Below are 23236 nucleotides of genomic sequence, written 5' to 3' on the forward strand. Positions count from 1 at the left end.
GAATTCTGAATTTAAGATTTCAAGATATATGACTGTTAGATAGATGATAGATGCCTAGATAGATACATAGATCATATATTTGTATTATCTTCGTTGCATTTTATAGTTCTTCCTATTGAGTTACCCTTTGATACTGTTCTCGTCCAATTCTTTCTATCTGTCTGTTCCTCAGAGAAGTACTACACCTGAAGTATAGACTTGGTAATTCATAAAGAATACACATAGGGACTGGAGAGATGGCTCAGTGGTTAAGAGCACTAACTGTTCTTCCAGAGGACCCAAGTTCAATTCTTAGCAATGTCATGCCAGCTAACAACTGCCTGTAACTCCAAGATCTGATAGCCTCACACAGACATACATGCAGGCAAAACACCAATGCACATACAATAAAAATAAATATATTAAAAAAGGATACACATTTATTAGCTCAGATTTCTACAAACTCGGAAGTCCAAAGCAAGCTCAGAATCAAGGGGTGGGGGATGTTACCTTCTCTCTGTGTTGTGGCATGGCAGAGGTATCAGATGATGACACATAGCAAGCATGACAAGGCACGCTCCCTTTATAGCAATGCCACTCAACCTTCAAGCCTACTGATGCATGAACTGAATGAGCCATCATGATCCAATCACCAACTAGAGATCAAACTTCCAAAACCATAAACTCATCAGGAAATAAAACTACACTTTAGCAAGAAATGTTTTTCCTGTTCTTTCTGCCCTTTCCCACTATCTTTCATGCTGTTTTCTCTCCTCAGTTGGGCCCATCCTCGCTTTACTCAAGGCAGAGTCCTCTACATCTTCTTGCATCAAGAAATATGTTTCTCCAACAAATGTTCACATGTCTGAGAGTACTGAACTAACTACATTTTCCACACTATTCTACAATCATTTCTCACCATCTACCACCAAATCTACTGAGAGACATTCATTACAAAAACAGAAAATTTTCTCAGTAGCTAAGTGGGATCAGATGAGTGGGAGAAACAGAGAAAGGATTTCATACAGAAACTAGAGAGCTGATGAAAAGGGAAAGGTTATGATTCCAGACACACAGGGCCTGTGTACATATGAACTCACATAAACTGTGACCGCATGCCCAAGACCTACACAAATTCAAAACAGACAAAAATCCCGGCATGGAGAAGGGGAAGTGGATGAAAAATCCCACTACTAACCAAAAGGCTATTTGCAATTGATTCCTGCTGGGAAAGAGAAATATCAGTTTTCTCCCATGGAGTGACACTGAGTATATAAGCACACTCCAGGGCAGGCCCCATGCCCAGAAGTAATAAGGCAACACAAAACAGACTTGGTATTTGGGGGGATTGTCTATGGTAGTTTTGGGGGTGGGTTTATTACTGTTGTTTGGTTGGTTAGTTGATTTTTTTTGGTTAGTTGATTTTTTTTGAAAAAAAAAGAACATGAAGTTGGGTGGGTAGGGAGAGAGGAAGAATCTGGGAGGAGTAGTAGGGGGTTGGGAAAGAATATAATTAAAATATATTGTATGGGAATTTCTTAATTAAAAAAATTAAATAAATAAAAATTCAAAAGCAATAAGAATAGATTATAGGATCAAATATTGTTTGAAGAGATAGACCATTATTTATTCTTCCACTTGGGATGAAGCCTAGAAACACTGGACCCATACACAATTTTCTTCCTGTCCCTGACTGATATCTCAAAGTTGAAACACTTATTCTAAATTAATATGCAAGAAAAAAATATTCGTAAGTCAGCTTTAAACAGACTGAAAATGGTTAGTGAATGGGTGTGTTTCCCTAATTAAGGGATTAAGTTTTGTCAAGGTTGTTTGTAACAAACACAAACTTCCATTTCCCTTATCATCTTGTCAGCAATAAAGATGTCTTCTGCTGTCTTAAAAGTTTTAGTTCTTATTAGTTCAACATTCATAAAGAGAGCAATCAGGACAATTATAAATTACTCTAACTTAATAGTCATTATTTTCATAATCTTAGGTTCCTGGACACTTTTTACGACCTCATCTGCCTGAGCTTTTCTTAGCCTTGCTCAAATCACAGTCCTCTCCCTCACCACACACACTCACGCCGTTCGTTCCCAACACAGAACCTCACTTGGCCAGAATGCCTTCATTTGTCCCCTCCAACCCTACCCATCTTGCAAGCCCATTCAAGTCCTGTTTATACAGTGAGATTTTTCCAAATGATGCCATTGCAAATACATCTTCTCTTCTCTGAGCACTGAATAAATATTAAAAATACACAAAGACATCCCTGTTCCCACAAAACAAATACTGATGCTTTCAGGAGTTCAAGGTTGTTCCGGGATTGCTCTTACTGAGTTTGTTCCCTTATAGTCCGTTCCCCAATAGACACTACACAGCAGTTGCCTACCCCAGGGTATCCTCTCTTCCCTCTCTATTCTATATTCTTCCTCTCTACATTGCAATGTGGATTTCACTATCACAGAATAAAGTTCTCATGCCTCTGTCCTTATGACATATTACCATTCTCTTTCCTCACAATGAATGGCTCACCAAGAAGCATGGAAGCCAAGAGGACAAGTCTAAAAAATCACAAATCAGCAGGTGAACACATAAGTCTATGTAGACAGGGCTAAAGAAAAGAGTTACCTGATACCTATAGTGGCCAATAGGCTTCGTGCTTTTACCTCTAGTCATTTCACCTACCTTCGGGTCAGAAGAGCTTCTGTGCTCCTGCTCTGCCTTGGATTTCAAATAAATTGTCTCTAATTCACCATAAAATGCTCTGCTCCCATGAAACAGACCATGGCTCAAGGAGAGGTTGTGCTCTGGAAAAAACTAGACAGGGAAGGAGTATCAGATTCCTCCTTACAGATCCTGTGTTCTTCCATAAATGAAGTCCCTTGACTAATAATATCATCACGGAGCAGGCTGCCCATGGAAGACCCAAACCCAGGTTACACTCACCAAAATCACCCTAGGAGCTTTGCCCTAAACAATTTAGAGAACAATTATTCTTAATTATTAATAATAATTATTTAGCATAATCTTATTTTAACTTCTGAATGTACAAGAAAAGTGAAGAGTCTGAGAGAGGTGAATTGATTTCCCAAAGTCACACTCTATCATTTATCTGGTACTATCACAGAAATCAATGTTCTCTCCATATCCTTAGGCTTTGGGGATATGAGGTGGAAACGTTACTGTGGTTCAAGGGTTGGATCTGTCTCCTAGATCAAACACCTGTGGAGTATTTAGAAAACAAGGTTGATGACTAAGACAAATCACAAGGAAAGGAAATCTTTGGCCATCTTGTATCAGGATTCATACTTAGATTTACAACATCCAGCATATAAATAACATCCACGAGAATAGAAAATTCAGGAGTTATAAAATCCTGTTTTGATGTAGCAATCCTATCTATCCACACAATGTCCAAGGTTGTGATTAAGTGCTCAGAAACTTGGACTATTCATGATAAACAAATCCACACATATAATCAAGAGACCAACTTCCCCATGGAATTTCTTCTCCCTGTAGGAAAACTTAGCCAATTAAACCATGACTTGGGGAAAGTTTCTAAATCTTCTGCAATCATTTTAGTGTCATTTCAATATTGTGTTACACCCAACAAGGAGAAGTACATAAAGAAAAGTAAAGGAGATATAGCTTATGGCCTACAGGTTCTGATAAATATCAGAATTTCTTTTCATTTTTATAGTATTTTATTTTATAATTAACTTAATTTCATATATCAGCCAGAGATTCTCCTGTCCTCCCTCCTCCCACCCCCCAGCCCTCCTCCCCAATCCACCCCCCAACTCCCACCTCCTCCAAGGCAAGGTCTTCCCTGGGGAGTCAGCCCAGCCTGGCAGACTCAGCCAAGGCAGATCCAGTCCCCTCCTCCCTACACCAAGGCTGAGCAAAGTGTCTCAGCATAGGCCCCAGGCTCGAAAAAATTCAGCCCATGCACCAAGGACAGGTCCTAGTTCCACTGATGGGGGGCTCCCAAACAGTTCAAGCTAATCAACTGTCTCACTTATCCAGAAAGAAAGTCTCTGGGCATTAGGTTTTGATCAGCTAGTGAGTAAGTGAATATCCAACTAAGAACAGCTGTTTCCATAATGACTTTCTGTTCTCCTGTTACCACTTTTATATAAAACTATAGTGTTGATTGACATTATTATCACTTCACCTTCTCATTCTCATATTTGAATATTTGTGCATAACATGCATTTACTTCTCCCTGTACTTCTGCCTCTCTTGGTGCTGACAGTGGTCAATAACCACTGAACACAGCAAGAATTAGGCTCTGACAGATAACGTTCACCAATTCATTCATTCAACAAATAATCCAGCAAAATCCCTAGCTATGTGTAGAACTTCTGCTAAGCAGAAGATCATGAGGCAGGAAATTACACAGGCTTTAACTACATTCTTAGATGGCTAGTGAGAGATCAAGATGAACTGGCTGGGCATGGCCTGTGGCTGCTGCCAATGCCCCTTCTCTCCAGCCACTCTGACATTTGTGTGGGAATTTGGGAGTCATTAGAAAGGATATGTGAGGATGAGATAAAGAACTGGTTAGTGAAAGCCTGAGGTTAGAGGCAGTTAGCCAGACAGCCATCAAGGTATTGGGATAGAAGTCTCACCCTAACACTAAGACATCTACAGGTTTGAAGAAAACATACTTATGCTATCAAGTTTGATAATCCCTACAGTGTGTGCCTATGTTAATTTTAGTAAGTTAAAGTTAAATTTTAAAAATTCCAGGTTTTAGTGGCACTATACATACTTTGAATGCTCTGTAGCCATGTGTCTTGAACTATCATGCATTAGCACAGACAATGTTTTCATCAGCATACAAATTTGTTCATGCCTTGTCCTGAAAACAAATTGCTATTGCATATAATCTCAGAGCCCAAAAGACACTTGGTGAAACCACAGTCCACTCTGGCATGTCACACACTTAGGAAAAGCTGGGTGAATAGATGCAAATCAGTGCAATCCCATACAACACCTAAGCCAACAGGGACCAATTGTAAGATATACTCAGAACTTTTCACAATGGGGAGAGACAATGGGTCATTGAAGAGATTCCAGGAGCTATAACAACGTAGATTGGCATAGACTCTTCTATCTCCCTTCACTGAAAAAAAAATCAATGGCCATTAGAAGAAATAGCCGTGCATGCTCACTTACAATAATGGGACATAGATATGAATTAGAAAGAGTATTACCCTGTCCTTCATTCTTCAAGCTAAGACAGTAAGCATTTCTAACATTCTATATTTCTAACATCTCATAAAGCTGAAAATCATTTCATTTTTATAAAAACATTTTATTTATTTCTCAATACATAGGTAGAACTGTGTTATTTTGATATTACTTTGATTTACAAATGTTAAACATTGTGAGAGAGCCCCCAAGACAGTCTTTGATGCCAGTATATAACAAGAATTAAAACTGTCTTTTCTGGTGGCTGAGATCAGATGGTCTGCAATACAAGAATCCAACAGCCACAATAGAAAATTCCCCAGGTGCAGTTCCCAACAACATGCTTATCCACATTAGAAAAAGACAGGTTGATAACTGCAGCACCACATACCCCCTGATAATACCTCTGGTTACTTTCCTTTTCAATAAAATATAGGTTATTAACAAACAAGTGAAATGAAAGGAAAAAGTAGAATTTGTACCTTCATGCAGATGAATAGGAAGAATAATTCCAAATGTTTTATAATACAAAAAGATAACCACACATGGTAAATACTTCAAAATAGTTACTAGAAAGAATGTTTAATTTCCTCAACTAAAGAAAATGCTAACTTGTGAAACAATAATAAACCTATGGGTGTAAAATTATTTTATACATTGCATGCAAGTATTAAAATAAACTTTACCCTATATTATAAAATATTACCATGTCTTGAAGAAAGATACAAGCATGTTTCTAAATGTTCTTTGTATTTGCATTTGCTTTGAGTCTTCAAATTTCTCAGACTCATGAGGAACTATGCAGAACCCAGGAAACTGTGCAGCCAATCAAACTCAGCAGGTAGTCAGTGAGACTACCTGACCCCTGTCCTTGGAGTATTTAGTTACTAAGAGGGGTACAACAGTAGAACTATGCTCTTCTTATTACTTTTATATTTGAATATGTACCAAAACAGCAAAATCTACATCAACAACAGACTAATTTTCAAAATCCTTTCCCATCATTTATTGCTCCTTTCACTCTGTCTCTGAGTTCTTTTTGCCCCACAACTTCTTCATGGCATTTTTCACCTCTGCATTTCTAAGTGTGTAGATGATGGGGTTCAGCATAGGAGTGATGACCGTGTAGAACACAGCCACAAGTTTGTCTTCAGTAAATGTAGAGGAGGGTCTCATATAAAGGAAGGTAGCAGGCCCAAAAAACAAGATGACCACTGTAATGTGAGAAGCACAGGTGGAGAGGGCCTTGCGTCTCCCCTCTGCTGAATGGTTCCTCAAGTTGACTAGGATGATGACATAGGAAGTCACCAAAATGAGGAGAGAGATTATAGAGATTAAACCACTGTTGGCCATCACAACAACCCCCTCCATAAAGGTGTCAGTGCAGGCAAGCATAAATAATGGCTGGAGGTCACAGAAGTAGTGGTCAATCACATTGGGATCACAGAAGGGCAACGGAATGGTGATGAGGATCTGGATTATGGAGTGAATGAGGCCCCCCAGCCAGGAACCAGCCACCAGCATGTGACACACTTGATGACTCATGATGTTCATGTAATGAAGAGGTTTGCAGATGGCCACATAGCGGTCATAGGCCATCACTACAAGCAGAAGAATCTCAGCAACCCCCAATAAATGGAAGATGAATATCTGAGCCAGACAGCCCTTCAGAGAGATGGTTTTAATCTTAGCAAGTAAGTCAGTGAGGAACTTGGGGACAACAGTAGAGGAGTAGCAGATCTCTACCAGGGACAAGGATCTGAGGAAGAAGTACATGGGGGAATGCAGACTCTTACTGATGCTGACTGTCACAACAATGAGGCCATTGCCCAGCACTGTGGCCAGGTACACAGGAAGGAACAATACAAAACACACCTTCTGCACCTCTGGATCCTGGAAAAGGCCAGTGATGATCAGTTCAGTCATGTTATTTACACTGACCATGGCTTCAGTTCAGGTGTACTGGATGTCAGAGAATCCTGTTGAAAAAATATTTTGACACAAATTCATGATATGTATAGTATTGTAGATAATGTAAAACAATTATAATGTATGTATTAATCATTTATTTAGTCAATAAATACTAGTTACATATACATTTGCAGCCTAACATTTTATATTATTTCAATTTGTTTAGTTTTGTAACTAGAAAATGAATATTCACAAAAACTCTTACTTGACCATAATAACAGAAAAAGTAGAGAATTCTAGGACTCAGAACCATTCTATCAGGCTTTCACTCTGGGATCTTTGTAATTTACAGTGCATTCCAAATTAGAGAAGTCATTAGAGGTAAGAGCCTATTTACTAGTATAACCTTCAGTACATTCTGACAGCTCCTCCTGCTGAGGAAACCCCTTTACCTGTGAAGAAATCAAATTCCCATCCAATTATGGGTCCTACTTGGTGATTCTAAAACAGCAACTTGCAGAAATCAAAACCTAAAATTACCAATTTAATTAAGTCCACCACCCCCAAAATCATCAAATGCAGTCACTCTGTACAAATGAGCCCTTGTGGATCTATGGGGGAAATAAGGTTATCCAATACCCGGTGGCTGCTAAGAAACTCTGTACCTTAGTCACTTTACCTAGCTGTAGGTCAGAAGAGATGCTGTGCTCTTTGTCTTGCAAGAAGGAGCTAGACCATGGATTTCAAATAAACTCAAATTGTCTCCAACCCAACATGAAGTTTGTCCCAGCTGGAATACAACGTGACTCAAGGAGAAGTTTGGGTTTGGGAAAATTAGGCTGGGAAGGAACAAGCTTATGAATCCTGGTCCTTGAGTAAGCAAGGTCCCTTAAATAATACCACCACCCAACAGATTTCTCACTGAACCCCCAGTGAGCCAAGATCCAGTCATCCTCAGCTTAACCAAGCTAGAATAAGGTGAAGTGGGTCTAAGGTGATATCTCCCAAATCTTTCTGCTCATAGACGAAGTGACAAAGACTGAGAGGGGAGAACTGGCTTCCCAAACCACCTGCAGATGATTCTTCCATGCACTAAGTCAAAACAGCAGTCTCAGTAGCATTGAGACGTCTGACTGTTCTGGGTGGTGGTTGTCATTGCAATTCCAGAGTCTCACTTTGTCTCCAAGGAAAAAAACATCAGTATTTCTAGTAGCTATTAGAAAGCAATTGTAACTGATATATAAAATTAGTCACAAAATAAAGAGGACACTCAGCGATCTACATGAAGATCAACATCATTTGAATGTAAAGAATAATTACCGGCATAAGAAGCAGCAAAGAAAGAAATTTTAATTTTTTTCTTTTGACAAGAGAATCTACCCACTTATTCTTTGTCCAAAGGTTGTGACTAAACACTGAGGTCTTTGAATTCTTTATAATAAACTAACTCACAGGCTATAACCAAGGGACAGATGTCCCCCATGGAATTCTTTTCTCCAGAGGGAAACTTAGTAACTGAATATGACTCAAAGAAAAGGTTTAAAATTAATCTCAAGTACATTAGTGACTTTTGCATGAAGCTCTTTCTCTTAATAACTGGGAAGGCAACAAAAAAAGATAAAAATAGGGCATGTAGAACACATTTTTTATAAATATTTTTATTTTATAGTTAATTTAATTTTACATATCAGCCACGGATTCCCCTGTCCTCACTCCTCCCACCCCCCAGCCTTCTACCTCTATCTACCCCCTATTCCCACTTCCTCCAAGGCAAGGTCTCCCCAGGGGAGTCAGCCCAGGCTGGCAGACTCAGTCAAGGCAGGTCCAGTCCCCTCCTCCCAGCACCAAACTGAGCAAAGTGTCTCAGCCTAGGCCCTAGGTTCCAAAAAGCCAGCCCATGCACCAAGGACAGGTCCCAGTCCGACTGCCTGCAGGCCTCCTAAATAGTTCAAGCTAATCAACTTTCTCACTTATCCAGAGGGCCTGGTCCAGTCTATGGGGGCTCCTCAGCTATTGGTTCACAGTTCATGTGTTTCCACTAGTTTGGCTATTTGTCCCTGTGCTTTTTCCAATCATGGTCTCAATATCTCTTGCTCATATAATCCCTCCTCTCTCTTGCTGATTGGACTCCTGGAGCTCCACCTAGGGTTTGGCCATAGATCTCTGTATCTGCTTCCATCAGTCACTGGATGAGAGTTCTATCATGACAGTTAGGTTGTTCGGCCATCCAATCACCAGAGTAGGTCAGCTCAGGCTGTCTCTCGACCATTGCCAGTAGTCTATAGTAGAGGTATCTTTGTGGATTTCTGGGGACCTCTCTAGCACTCTGCTTCTTCCTATTCCCATGGGTGTCTTCATTTATCATGGTATCTCTTTCCTTGTTCTCCCACTCTGTTCTTTATCCATCTGGAACCTCCCGCTCCCCTAAGCTCTCTTTACCCCGACCCTTGACCTTCACTGCCCCCACCCCCAGTTTGCTCATGTAGATCTCACCCATTTCTCTGTTGCTGGGCAATCGCTGTGTCTTTCTTAGGGTCCTCTTTACTAGGTAGCCTCCCTGGAGTTGTGAGTTGCAGTTTGGTTATCCTTTGCTTTACATCTATTATCTACTTATGAGTGAATACATACCATGTTTGTCTTGGTTACCTCATTCAGGATATTTTCTAGTTCCATCCATTTGCTGCAAACCTCATGATGTCATTGTTTTTCTCTGCTGAGTAGTACTCCATTGTGTATATGTGCCACATTTCCTTTATCCATTCTTCAGTTGAAGGGCATCTAGGTTGTTTCCAGGTTCTTGCTATTACAAATAATGCTGATATGAACATAGTTGAGCATGAGTCCTTGTGGTGTGATTGAGCATTCCTTGGGTATATGCCCAAAAGTGGTATAGCTGGGTCTTGAGGGAGGTTGATTCCGAATTTTCTAAGAAAGCACCATATTGATTTCCAAAGTGCCTGTACAAGTTTGCATTCCCACCAACAGTGGAGGAGTGTTCCCCTTGTTCCACATCCTCTCCAACATAAGCTATCTTCAGTGTTTTTGATCTTAACCATTCTGACAGGTGTAAGGTGGTATCTCAGAGTCATTTTGATTTCATTTCCCTGATGATTAAGGATGTTAAGCAATTCCTTAGATGTCTTTCAGCCATTTGAGCTTCTTCTGTTGAGAATTCTCTGTTTAGCTTTATAGCCCATTTTTTAATTGGTCTGTTGTGTATTTTGATGTCTAATTTCTTGAGTTCTTTATATATTATGGATATCAGCCCTCTGTCAGATGTGGTGTTGGTGAAGATCTTTTCCCATTCTGTAGGCTGTCGTTTTGTCTTATTGACTGTGTCCTTTGCTCTACAAAAGCTTCTCAGTTTCAAGAGGTCCCATTTATTAATTGTTTCTCTCAGTGTCTGTGCTACTGGTGTTATATTTAGGAAGGGATCTCCTGTGCCAATGCATTCAAGACTACTTCCTACTTTCTCTTCTATCAGGTTCAGAGTAACTGGATTTATGTTGAGGTCTTTGATCCACTTGGACTTAAGTTTTGTGCACAGAGACAGATAAGGATCTATTTGCAGTCTTCCACATGTTTACATCCAGTTATGCCGGCACCATTTGTTGAAGATGCTTTCTATTTTCCATTGTACAGTTTTTGCTTCTTTGTCAAAAATCATATGTTCATAGTTGTGCAGATTAATGTCAGGGTCTTCAGTTTGGTTCCATTGGTCCACATGTCGGTTTTTATGCCAGTACCAAGCTGTTTTTATAACTGTAGTTCTATAGTAGAGCTTGAAGTCAGGGATCATGGTGCCTCCAGAGGTTGTGTTATTGTACAGGATTCTTTTGGCTATCCTGGGTTTTTTGTTTTTCCATATGAAATTGAGTATTGTTCTTTCCAGGTCTGTGAAGAATTGTGTTGGTATTTTGTTGAGGATTGCATTGAATCTGTAGATTGCTTTTGGTAAGACTGCCATTTTTACTATGTTAATCCTACCTATCCATGAGCATGAGAGATCATTCCATTTCTGACATCTTCTTCAATTTCTTTCCTCAGGGACCCAAAGTTCTTGTCATACAGGTGCTTTGCTTGCTTAGTTAGAGTTACCCCAAGGTATTTTACATCATTTGTGGCTATTGTATAGGGTGATGTTTTTTTTGATTTCTTTCTCAGCCCATTTGTCATTTGTATATAGGAGGGCTACTGATTTTTTTGAGTTAATCTTGTATCCTGCTACATTACTGAAAGTGTTTATAAGCTGTATGAGTTCCTTGGTTGAAATTTTGGCGTCACTTATGTATACTATCATGTTATCGGCAAATAGTGAAAGCTTGACTTCTTCCTTTCCAATTTGTATCTCCTTGATTTCCTTATGTTGTCTTATTGCTCTGGCTAGAACTTCAAGTACTATATTGAATAAGTATGGGGAGAGCAGACAGCCTTGTCTTGTTCCTGATTTTAGTGGAATCGCTTTGAGTTTCTCTCCATTTACTTTGATGTTGGCTGTTGGCTTGCTGTAAATTGCCTTTATTGTGTTTAGGTATGTCCCCTGTATTCCTAATCTCTCCAAGTAGAACACATTTTTCTCAGACTTGTCTACTGAAAATATATAAAAGATAGTAGATAAAAGAAACAGGACTGGAAGCCAAGACCTGAACATTAACTCTTGTTCAGTAGTAAACTAATTATTTTCCTATAACCATCCAATTTTCACCTCCCCACCTCTCATTTTCCCATTTCTACTCCTACATGAATTAACAGTTAGCCTAGATTGTCTCTATTGAATCTTTCAATTCTCATATTTATGTTCAATGTCTATATTTAAAAAATCACTTCCGTTTCTATGAACTCTGTCTCTCCCTCAATGATGACAGTGGTCATGATCATGAAAGATGGAGGAAATTTCCTCTGAAAAAAGTAGCAATCACTCCTTCACTCATTCATTCACTTACTTACTCAACAGTACTACTGCAATTTTTTTTCAACTCTTACTCTCAATTCTCACATGGTCTCTATTCCAATTCCCAGTAGAATACTAGCTCTCATTAAAACCTTATGAGTGTGGCCTTTAGGCATTTCTATTGTCATTCTGGTCTTCTGCAGTTCCACCAGAATCACTAAAGCTTTGGTTATAACATCCTATGACTTCTTTTGTTTACATCTCCAAACTCTGTTCCAAAGTCCTCCCCCAGGCTAGCCCCAAAGGCTGAATGTAAGTGGGCTTTTCTTTCCCACCTCAGTTCCCAAATAACCAACACAGACAATTAATATAAATTATAAATGCTCAACTAATAGCTCAGGCTTATTATTAACTAGCTCTTATAAGTTAAATTAACATATTTATATTAATCTATGTATTGCCACATAGCTCGTGGATTTACCTGTCCTCCAGCATGTCTTGCTCCCCCTGTGACTTTTGGAAAATCTTCTGACTCTGCCCTTCTTCCCAGTGTCCTTAGTCTGGTTTTCTAGCCTAACCTTATCTTGTATAGCTGTTAGCCTATCAGCTTGTCTATTAAACCTACCGCAGCATAATTTACACAGTGTACAGAAGGGATTATTCCACAGCAGCTAAAGCCCAAATGTCTAAGGTTAGTCACAGCAGCGACCCCATTTCTTTGGAAACAAAAATTTATGGTAGTTACTTTTCACATCACTGTGACAAAATACATAACAGAAACAACCTAAGAAAGGAAATACTTATCTGGGTCCACAGTTTCAGAGGAGTCCATCCACAGTTGCTTGATTCTGCATTTGGACAGAACATCACAACAGGAGAAACATGTGGCAGAGGCTGTTCTACACTTCTAGGTAGACACGAAGCAGAAAGCGTGGGATTCCAGTCACTAGCCTATAGAGTAGTGTCACCCACAATCAAGGTGTACCTTTCCTCTTCAGTTAATCCTTTCTAGAAATGCTCTTAAAGATGCAACTCAAAGTGCCTCACTAGTCTCTTATGTGAATCTAAATCCAGTCAAGTTAATAATAAAGTCTAACCATACCCCATGTAACCCTGCATGATAAATGGAAGATGGTAAACACAGTACATGCTAAGTAAACAAAAGATATCAAAGAGATTCCAGCATCATTTATCTTTCTCATTTGGAAATTGTTTGGCCCAGACATTGGGTCACTAGGAAATAAGAAACAATTTTCTGCCAGACATCAGTCTTCAAGGAATGAAGGACTGGGTTTGCATACCTAAACCCACTTAAAAATCCAAGCTTCTGTAGGCATATGAGTAATGCCATTATCTAAAAGAAGCCACCAGATTGGTGGTGGGAATGAAGATGGCCCTTGGATTGACACCTTCAGGCCAGACACTCTGTCTGCTGCAGAGTCTTGACCTCTGCAATTCCTGCATCTATGATGCCCAGATGAGACACCACTTGTTGATGGGGACAGGTCATTAGCTGCCCTCATTCACAGTCCTTCAGAATTCCTGGCCTTGCCTCCAGCTCCACGCCTGGAACAAACAGAGAATAACAATGTGGAAGAGATGACTGCTGAGCAATCAAAGCCTCTGAATGCCTATGAGGGGAATAAAGAAAACCAAGGCGCATCATTCCTCCTTTTAGCACACCCCGACATGCAGCAGCCCCTGAACTACACTGATGCTGGGAGACTAAGGCAGAAGCCAGCTTCTGATAATGCCATCTTGGGAAGCAATAGCCTTGGTCTAGGAGAGCCTAGGTCTCTGCAGAGTGCTATGGTCTCAAGCATTGACTTGGAAGACATGACTACAGTAGTGGTTAGATATTCACCTTCCCCAACTCTTAAACTCCCTCACTGACCTAGACCACTTGGAGAATCCCACAGCAATCCATTCCAAAGACTCCACAGTCATCAGGAAGGATCAGGCCTAGGAATGCTCCAACATCATCGGACTCTCTGAACAGGTGAGCAAGAAAGACCAGAAAGTATCTCATCTGCTTCATGGAGTTCCTCAGGCCCAAATCCAGCACCAGGACCTGGTGGAGGGAGGAGAGGCTGGGGCCAATGCTGGGGCCAGTGAAGGGGCTATTGACAACATGGACAACAAACACTTGGAGGACAAAGCTCAGAAATCTGCACCCAGCAGGCCCAGGGTAGCTAGGGTGCAGGGCAAGACAAGACCAAGAAGAGCAGAGAAAACAACTTCAGCGAAACACAGCAGCTGAAGCCATCAAGTCACAGAGTCAAGACACAAGAGAAGCCCACCATCCCCAGGACCAAGAGGAAGAGGAATCCACCTGAGCTCTGCAATGACAGCTTTAAAAAGCCTCGAACTCACCTCGGCAAGCACATGCTGGCATCCGTGCAGATCCTTCACCCACTGGAGAAGAAGAGTGAGGACAAAACTGGCATCTCCTGCTTAACTTCAGACGCAACCAAGATCCCAGGACAGGCCCAGTCAACACATCACTACAGGATGTGCCCTGTGATGGCCGAGGCCCTGGTAAAACCCTGGGCAATGCTCAGAAACCAGAGAGCAGTGTTTGCAAGGAGTATCTGTCTCCGTCCCACTATGAGCTACCCCCATCTGGGAAGGTCAAGTTAGTACCACTGCCTTTCCAAGCCCTGGACAAGCCTCAAGCCAGACCTGTTTCTAGAAAGCTTCTCTCCCTGGCTTCACGCAGGCCCACTGCAGCTTACCCTATGAGGGCTCATTCCCACTCTGCTCAGCCTACCACACTCAATCCATCCCAGCCAGCACCTTCCATCACATCTTTCATGGCCTCTGACAAGCCAGCTCTGCCCATTGCCACCAGTGCCGCATGACCTAACATAACTAACCCCATGCAGTCTTGCACTGGGCCTCAGCCAGCTGCCTCTAGGCCTGCACCCTACAGACCATCTTCTCACACTTTACTCCAGAGGGAGCTTGTTTCTGCTGCCAGGAACAAGGTCCCATCACCTCCTAAACCTCAAACCCAATATCTGCTACAAGACTTCAGCTGCTAACCAATTCTATGGAGGAAAGTCAACATTCCAGGGCCAGTCATCACACAGTCCACCACAGAAGAGCAGAGGCCAGAGAGGGAGGCCATGAAGAGGTAGACTCAGCAGAAGAGAGAGAAGGCTGCCAAGTACACCTCTCTGGGAAAACTACAGCCTTTCCTTCAGAGGGAGAAGGATATGGAAACTTCTAGATATTATGGCTATGCAATGTAAGAGCAGGCCTACTCTTTGGAACACAGTGCTATTCAACATAGACAAGGTGAGATATAGATACAGATATACATGTATACTTTGGATTTAAAGACTTGGGTAAATGTGTAGATATGTGGGTATATATGGAGTTAAGGAGATTAATATGTAGATGCAAGGATTTATATATAAATGGCCAGATATAGTTTCTATACTTGTAAATATTTGAAGACACTAAAAGTGACTAGAGAAACTAAAGTTAGTTATATTTCATCTATGAGTAAGTATATATAGAGGGCTTTGATGGTTTCCTTGTACCCTTGCTATTATTCATTTATGTTGCCAAAGAAGTAATATATGTTACATAAATACATTATATGCTATAAATCACTAGTAATGTTTATTTAAGGTAAAAGTAATTAACAAAAACCTGTAGCAGTAATAAAATTATTCTCCTTAAAAGAAAAAGAAACAATTTTCTTGGAATTTACCTCTGAGATATAGAAGTTGTATTAACATATTATCTTGCAGTGAAACATTAGCAACTTCATAAGCTATATGGAAATGCCCAACCACAATATTTGAATTTGTTAGTAAAGTAATTTATAAACCTTATATTTGTATAATAGCTTGTACACTTTCAAAGTCCTTTAATATCTATTGCTTCATTTATAGTCTCATCATAGAAAACCTGTGATATTAATAAAATATTAATGGTTCATAATGTATAATTTTATAATAGAAGTAAAAAAACATCACTTGGACTAGTTTTTAGCTGTAAAGAACAAAATCTGAAAGAGTATGGAACTCAAGAAGAAAGCAAGTCACTGTGGAAACAGTGTCATATTTCTCCATCCTTGGTAGTACAGCTCCCATGCCCATCTTCACTCATGACCCAAGATGAATATTGGACCTCAGGTCACATTGGCAGCATTATAATAGGAAAGAAGAAAAGACAAAATAAGTACATATCCCCTCCCTTGAAGGGAAGCTGAGTAATTTAATTTTTATTGCAATGACCATGTACCCAGATAAAATTTTAGGTGGTTGAAATATTGTAGGAGAAAAGAGAAAACAAATGTCAGTGAACACCAGCAACCACTACAAAAACAGCCAGGCACAATGCCTGGACACAAATTCAGGTATTCTGACTCCCAGGACAGATGTGTCCTTCCATTTGACCCCCTGTTCCAGACATATTTTACCTTTTCTGCTTGACATAAAATTTACTTCCAGTGAGACGTATACCTTAAGTATACAAATCAGTGACTTGTGACAGATTTATATAGTGTACCACCAACATCTCAAACAAGATAGAAAATATTTGTATCACTCCAGGACCCTTTTCATGACTTCTTCAGAATCTTTGAACCCAGCCAGTACCCACTGATCTAATCCCTGTTTTTGTTTTGTGTTGTTTAGTTTTTGTTTCTGTTTCTGTTTTTGTTTCTCAAAACAGGGTTTCTCTGTGTAGCCCTGGCTGGCCTGTAACTTGTTCTGTAGACCAGGCTAGCCTTGAACTCAGAGATTCACCTGTTCCTGCCTCCCAGTGCTGGGATGAAAGGCGTGCACCACCATGCCCAACTTCACTATTCTAATTTCTATTGTTGTGAGTTCCTATAAATGGAAGCATGAACATGTGCTCTCCTGTATCTGTCATTCTGCTGTGAAATACAATAAATTAGGGGTTTGTAGGTATGTGGGGTGTGTGTGTGTGTGTGTGTGTGTGTGTGTGCATCCATGACTGTACATGCATGTACGTGTGAATGTGGAGAAGACAGAAATCAATTCAGGTATTCCTATATCACTCTCCACCTGATTTTTTTTTTATTGCAACAAAGCCTCTCACTGAACCAGAGCTCATCAGTTCAGCTAGGCTTGCTGGCTAGAAAGCCCAAAGATTCTCCTATCTATGCCTTGCACCCCATCTCTGAGCACTGTGCCAGGGTTAAGGCATGCACCCAGATGTTTATGGATTCTAGGGATCTGAACTCAGATCCTCATGCATTCATGGAAAGCACTTTATCACCTGAGCCGTCTCTCCAGCCCAATAGTTCATTTTTGTATGGAATATCCTATTGCATGAATTCATCATAATTATAAAAATATTCACTGGGTGTTGAAGTGGTTTCATTTGACTGTTATAAGTAAAATCTTCAAGAAACGCCTTAAAAATATAGGCATAAACTGATAAATCCACTTACTCATTTCACATGCAAATATACTTATATTCTTAATTCTAAATAAGAAAGCACTGGTAGGGTTGAACTGCAGCTGGTAAACGAAGTCATATTCAATGACTGAATCTTCACCACCAGCTTAGAAACAAGAATAATCTGTTGTGACAAGCACAATTTATAAATTTTGGAGAAAAACATTTTTTACTGCAAATATTTAACAAAGACATGTTCCTACAACAAGTACTCATGGGCACACATTTTTTAAAATCTACCTTCCTGGTGCCAGAGAGATGGCTTAGTGGATAAAGGTGCATGTTGCTCTTGCAGAAGACCTGGGTTTGATTCTTAGCACCTACATGGTAGCTCACAAACATCTATAACTCCAGTTACATGGGATCTGATGTCCTCTTCCTGCCTCCACAGGCACAGACATACATGGAGGCAAACAATCATACATATAAATTTTAAAAATTAAAATTAAAAGAATTCTACCTTTCTTAGACTTATTAAACAGAATCCTATAATATAGAAAATATTGGGTCTGACAGACTTTCACAGAAACTCAACTCCACAGAAACACATTAGGGAATATGTACAGGTTTTCCTTAACTATTAAATATTTTGATGTAATTATTCACTGGTATTCCCTGAATTCCTCTCTATATAAAATGTAATGCTTGATTCTATATCTGCATATTCAAAATCAATTATTTCAAAACATTTCTTAAATCTTGATATCTCATGGTCTCCTTATTAATTATTAGTAAGACTTAAAATACCTTGTTTAGTTTCACTTGATTTTTTTTACCCTTTAACAGATTTTATTAGATCAGTTTTAGGTTCTCAGAATTTAAGAAAATACAGGCATTTCCTATATGTTCCCTATCCCAGCACCTGTGTGTTCACCTCCCCCACTACCAACCAGACACATCATTGTCACCCAAAGTCTATAATTTACTTTGGTCTATTCTAGCTGTTGCACACTCCCAAGGTTTGTACATACACAAATGGATGATGACATACAACCATCATGATAGCATATTTTCACTACCCTAAAAATCTTCTGTATTCACCAAGCATAGGGGCACATATCCTTAATCCCAAGCACTCAGGAGGCAGAGACAGGTAGATCTCTGAGTTTGAGACCACCCTGATCTACCTAGAGTTCCAGGCTAAACAAGGTTACATAGTGAGATCATTTTGTGTTTTTTTAAATCTTACCACAGGAAACTTAAAACACAAGCAGGTATTGTCAAAGCTCTGTAATGAACTCTCATACATTCATCACCCAATTTAAATGAGTATCTATTCAGGGAAATTTTTGTTTATCAATAGTAGGGCATCATAACAAATCTGTAGACTCCTTGGGTTAGAATATTCTGCTGTACAGGAGCATCCTATGCATTGTAGGTTACTTCATGAATCTCTGACCTCTGCCTCCTTGACATCAGTGGCGCTCTCCTCCCCAGCCAGGCTGGTCAAAGGAAAAATATCCCTAAGCATAACCAAAAGTCTTATACAGGCATAATCACACCCAGTTGAGAGCCACTGACCTATGCATCTAATTCACTACAAGCAGTGTTCTCGCTCCTGTGGTTCCAAAAATCTCTGGGCCATCTTTAAAGGATAAACTTTTCTGTAAAGTCACATGACTAAGTTTCTGGTGTGCAGCTGAGATCTCCCCACACACATAAGTGCTCTCTGAACAGTGGGTGAGTTCTGCTTTTCTACATTTCTTACTGATTTCTGAAGTTGTTTCCCACAGGGACTTTGAGGTCCTGCTTCCAGTAAGACATTTTCCCTAATTAGGAAGGGGTGAGGATGAAAGTCCCCAAGGACTCCTCATCTCTCACTTAATCATGACATCTCCCCAGCTTCTCTTGAACTTAAAGCTGAGTTTCCAGGGTTCTTAGTTCTCTGAGAAACACCTGAGAAGCAAATCTGCTTTGCTTTTCTTTTTAATTCATGGGAAGTTGAGGCTCTGGATCTCCACATTTCCAAGTCTAAGGCTGCTTGGGAACAAATCCTCATCTTGTGACTCCATTGAGACAGGAGTCTGGGCCATACCTGGCCTATGCATCTCCATCAGGTAACTGGGAAGCTATCATGAGCTAGGGCTGTTTTCACAGTTATTTGTGTTAGGAACATAAAACATCACTGTGCTCAGAACAGCCAAGTAACTGAAACACTAGTGTGAGCTTTGGGCCATAGGCTTAATGTAGCTGTGATAGTTTGTTCCACTTTGAAAGTAAAGAGAATGGTGCCATGAGACACCTGGCATTTCTCAGAGTATGCCTACATGAATATGTGTGAAAAACACTGTCTGGACACTGGGTGGGACTCTAGGATGAATAAGGTATAATATCATACTATGGAGACTTTCCCTCCTTCGGTAGTTACTGAACACCTGCAATGTGCAGAACCCCAGACTAAGGAGACTAAGTTTAGATATCAACTGTTCATTGATTCTCCCGGTCTTTGCTGAAGACAATCTCATGATATTAACTTCAGTGAGCATTGGAGACGAAATGAAGAGCAAGGCACACTCTGTCCTCTGGGAACTCATACTGCAGTAGGCAATATCATTCACCGTGATAAGTGCTACGGTTGCACAGTGTCCTGAGAGAAGGCACAGTGGCTGCAAGGACCTATGAGTGGGGGAGGAGGCTTCTCATCTCTGAGAGGTACCCCAGAAATTAAAGGCTAGAACTTAGCTTATCAGAGAATGGGACAGGACCTAGGATTTGCAGTCTCTTCCTTTGAAGTGTGTGCCATATGCATATTACAATCTGGATCTTGAATATCTGAAAACTTAAAGAACTCTGTAGACATTACAGAAGTTACTACCTGAGAACAACTGAATGTGAACCCAGCTCATTCCTCTACAAGCAGCTTCCTGAGAGGATTATCTAATGACCTGGGAATTTATGCCTGCTCTCCACACTCTGTGTCTATAATTGTAAGGTGTATTTCCTGAGTTCCCTCTGGTCTGTAGAGGTCTTTACCACTTGCCTGAATCAGCAAGGAGAGAGCTTTTGTAAGATGGGCAGAACCATCTTGCTCTAACCTCGGGAGCTCTGGAGTTTCACTGAAGGGAAGGCTGTGTTAATGCACACAGTCTCAGCTATGTTGGAAAGGAAAGCATAGTTTTCAACTCAGTCACTATGCAGTCCAGGTAACGCCCTGAGGTGTTATATAGCTGGGCACCGAGGAAGGATATTGGAACATTGCTGCCACTAATAGAATTAGAGGGGATCAAAGTGCCAGGAGAGAGAAGAAAAGTAAATGGATTGAAGTGAAGGGAAAAGAAATCAAACATAGACTAAGGACAAGAATTAAAAGGAAGTACAGTCACAGCCATGTCTGTGGTGAACTCTGATCCCCTTAAGGAATGCTGAGCATCAAGGGAGCTACACCAGGGTTATCTATTCTGAAAACACTAATACCATATATTAAATGGTTGAGAACTTCATTCTGCAAACCAAGGGAAGAAGTAACAAAGGAAGACTTCAGGAAAAAGAATACTAACAATCCACCCAAAGGCAATAGAAAGACATGCAACACAAATGGAAATGGTGTCCTGGCAGCCTCTTCTTGATGAGGAATACAACTTTCTAATTTTTCCTTCTTTGATCCGTTTCCACAGCTCTACTTTCTACATACAACGTGACTTACTCATCGGATAATAGACATTCTTTTTTTGTGGAATATTTTTTCCTTTTTATTTTATAATTTAATTTTACATATCAGCCACGGATTCCCCTGTCCTCCCTCCTCTCATCCCCCACCCCGCCCTCGCCCCAGCCCACCCCCCATTTCCATCTCCTCCAGGGCAAGGACTCCCCTGGGGATTCAGCTTAGCCTGGTAGATTCAGTCGAGGCAGGTCCAGCCTGGATAATAGACATTCTTGCTGATGGCCCTTGGCTTCAGGGAAAAGCCCAAAGTCCCTAACAGTCCTTCAGATACTGATGGTGTCTCTCCTATATCATTATGCTTTGCTATTTCCCCAACTATTCCAGCCACACACAACACATTTTCACTTTCTCTCAGTCTTCATGGCATGCTCTTCCTTCTCCATGTTGCTAACTCCTCACCTTTCATGTCATTTCAGGTCATACCATCCAACTTGCTCCCTTATGGCTAACATACACAATGTGACTGAGTTCATTTTTCTGGGACTCTCTCCCAATCAAGAGGTACAGAGAGTTTGCTTTGTGATATTTCTGCTCTTGTACACAGCCATTGTGCTGGGGAACCTCCTCATGGTGGTCACTGTTGCAGCCAGCAGAAGTCTTGGATCCCCCATGTACTTCTTCCTCAGCTACTTCTCCTTCGTGGAGATCTGCTACTCCTCTACAACAGTCCCCAAACTCATCTTTGATCTCCTAGCTGAGAAGAAATCCATATCTGTGTGGGGCTGCATCACACAGCTCTTCTTCATCCACTTCTTTGGTGGCATTGAGATGTTCCTGCTCACAGTGATGGCCTATGACCGCTATGTGGCCATCTGCAAGCCCCTGCACTACACCAGCATCATGAACCGACAGGTGTGTGTTGTCCTTGTGGGAACAGCTTGGGTGGGAGGCTTTATACACTCCCTTGCCCAGATCTTTCTCATCTTCCGCTTGCCCTTCTGTGGCCCCAATGTCATTGACCACTATTTCTGTGATGTACTTCCTCTGCTCAATCTTGCCTGCTCAGACACCTTTCTCAATGGTCTGCTGATTGTTGCCAATGGGGGTACACTGTCTGTGATCAGTTTTGTGGTCCTCTTAGCATCCTATGTGGTCATCTTGTTTCATCTGAGAACTCAGAGTTCTGAGGGACGACGCAAAGCTCTGTCCACCTGTGGGTCCCATGTCACTGTAGTTGTCTTATTCTTTGCACCCTGTGTCTTCATCTATCTGAGACCTTCAGCCACTCTGCCTGTAGACAAGATGGTAGCTGTGTTCTACACAGTGATAACTCCCCTCCTCAACCCTATCATCTACTCCCTGAGAAATGCAGAAGTGAAGAAAGCCGTGAAGAGTCTATGGATCAGGACAATGAAAGTAGATAAAAAATAGAGGCTGAGTCTTTGTATGGTCATGGGTTTGGAATGATTGAATTCCTAATTTGCCCATGACTGGGCAAAATGAGTAGAAAAAATTCTTGTTAGTTCTAGAGTTGTTCTTTATGGTTCACCCTAAATTTTCATTTTAAGCACTTGTAAAATATATCCTGCTACAGGTATACTATAATACATTTAACCATGTTTCAAATCTTTACCTCTATAAATAACAATGTGAAAATATGCAAAGGGAAATATCTAACTATACCTTCAGCTTTTCCTTTAGACTCACCCACTACAGTGAATTTATCTTATTGAAGAACATGAAGGCCTTTGTTACACTGTAAAATTGAACTGCATGCCTTGTGAAAATGCTACTCAAGGAATCAAGACATTGTAATTAAACAGAGTGGGGGACTGAGGATGTGGCTCAGCTTCTACAGTGCTTTACTCATAAAGCCCTGGGTTTAATCACCAACACCCATAAACTTGGCATGGTGGTGCATTCCTGTGATCCCAAGCACCTGGGAGCTGGAAACAGAAGCATCAAGATCTCAAGGTCATCCTTGGTTAGGCAGTTTTAAGCCAGTCTGGGATACAAGACCCTGATTTATTATATATACATTTCTAATTAATAAAAATATTTTATTTGAGATTATAATGCATTTACATTTTCTCCCCCTTTCCTCTTTCTAAACCCTCTCATATATCCCTTCTTACTCTCCTTCAAATTCATGGCCTCTTTTTTCACTGTTAGTGCATATATTTGTGTGTGTGTGTGTGTGTGTGTGT

General features: G+C 40.6%; 2 protein-coding genes and 1 pseudogene across 2 annotated transcripts; 2 read left to right on the forward strand and 1 right to left on the reverse strand.

Moving 5' to 3' along the window:
• Nucleotides 1-6198: 6198 nt before the first annotated feature.
• Nucleotides 6199-7125, reverse strand: LOC131908373 (olfactory receptor 4B13-like). The gene has a single exon (XM_059259431.1). The coding sequence runs from the start codon at nucleotides 7123-7125 to the stop codon at nucleotides 6199-6201; it is 927 nt and encodes a 308-aa protein (XP_059115414.1).
• Nucleotides 7126-13373: 6248 nt separating this feature from the next.
• Nucleotides 13374-15237, forward strand: LOC131907812 (uncharacterized protein C2orf78 homolog; annotated as a pseudogene).
• Nucleotides 15238-21530: 6293 nt separating this feature from the next.
• LOC131908374 (olfactory receptor 4X2-like) lies at nucleotides 21531-22460 on the forward strand. Its single transcript, XM_059259432.1, has one exon. The coding sequence runs from the start codon at nucleotides 21531-21533 to the stop codon at nucleotides 22458-22460; it is 930 nt and encodes a 309-aa protein (XP_059115415.1).
• The last annotated feature ends 776 nt before the right edge of the window (nucleotides 22461-23236 follow it).

Source organism: Peromyscus eremicus, chromosome 4 (assembly GCF_949786415.1).
Source record: "Peromyscus eremicus chromosome 4, PerEre_H2_v1, whole genome shotgun sequence".
Classification (NCBI taxonomy): domain Eukaryota; kingdom Metazoa; phylum Chordata; class Mammalia; order Rodentia; family Cricetidae; genus Peromyscus; species Peromyscus eremicus.

Coding starts and splice junctions, on each gene's coding strand:
- LOC131908373 (XM_059259431.1), bottom strand. CDS start 7,125: ATGGTCAGTGTAAATAACATGACTGAACTGATCATCACTGGCCTTTTC.
- LOC131908374 (XM_059259432.1), top strand. CDS start 21,531: ATGGCTAACATACACAATGTGACTGAGTTCATTTTTCTGGGACTCTCT.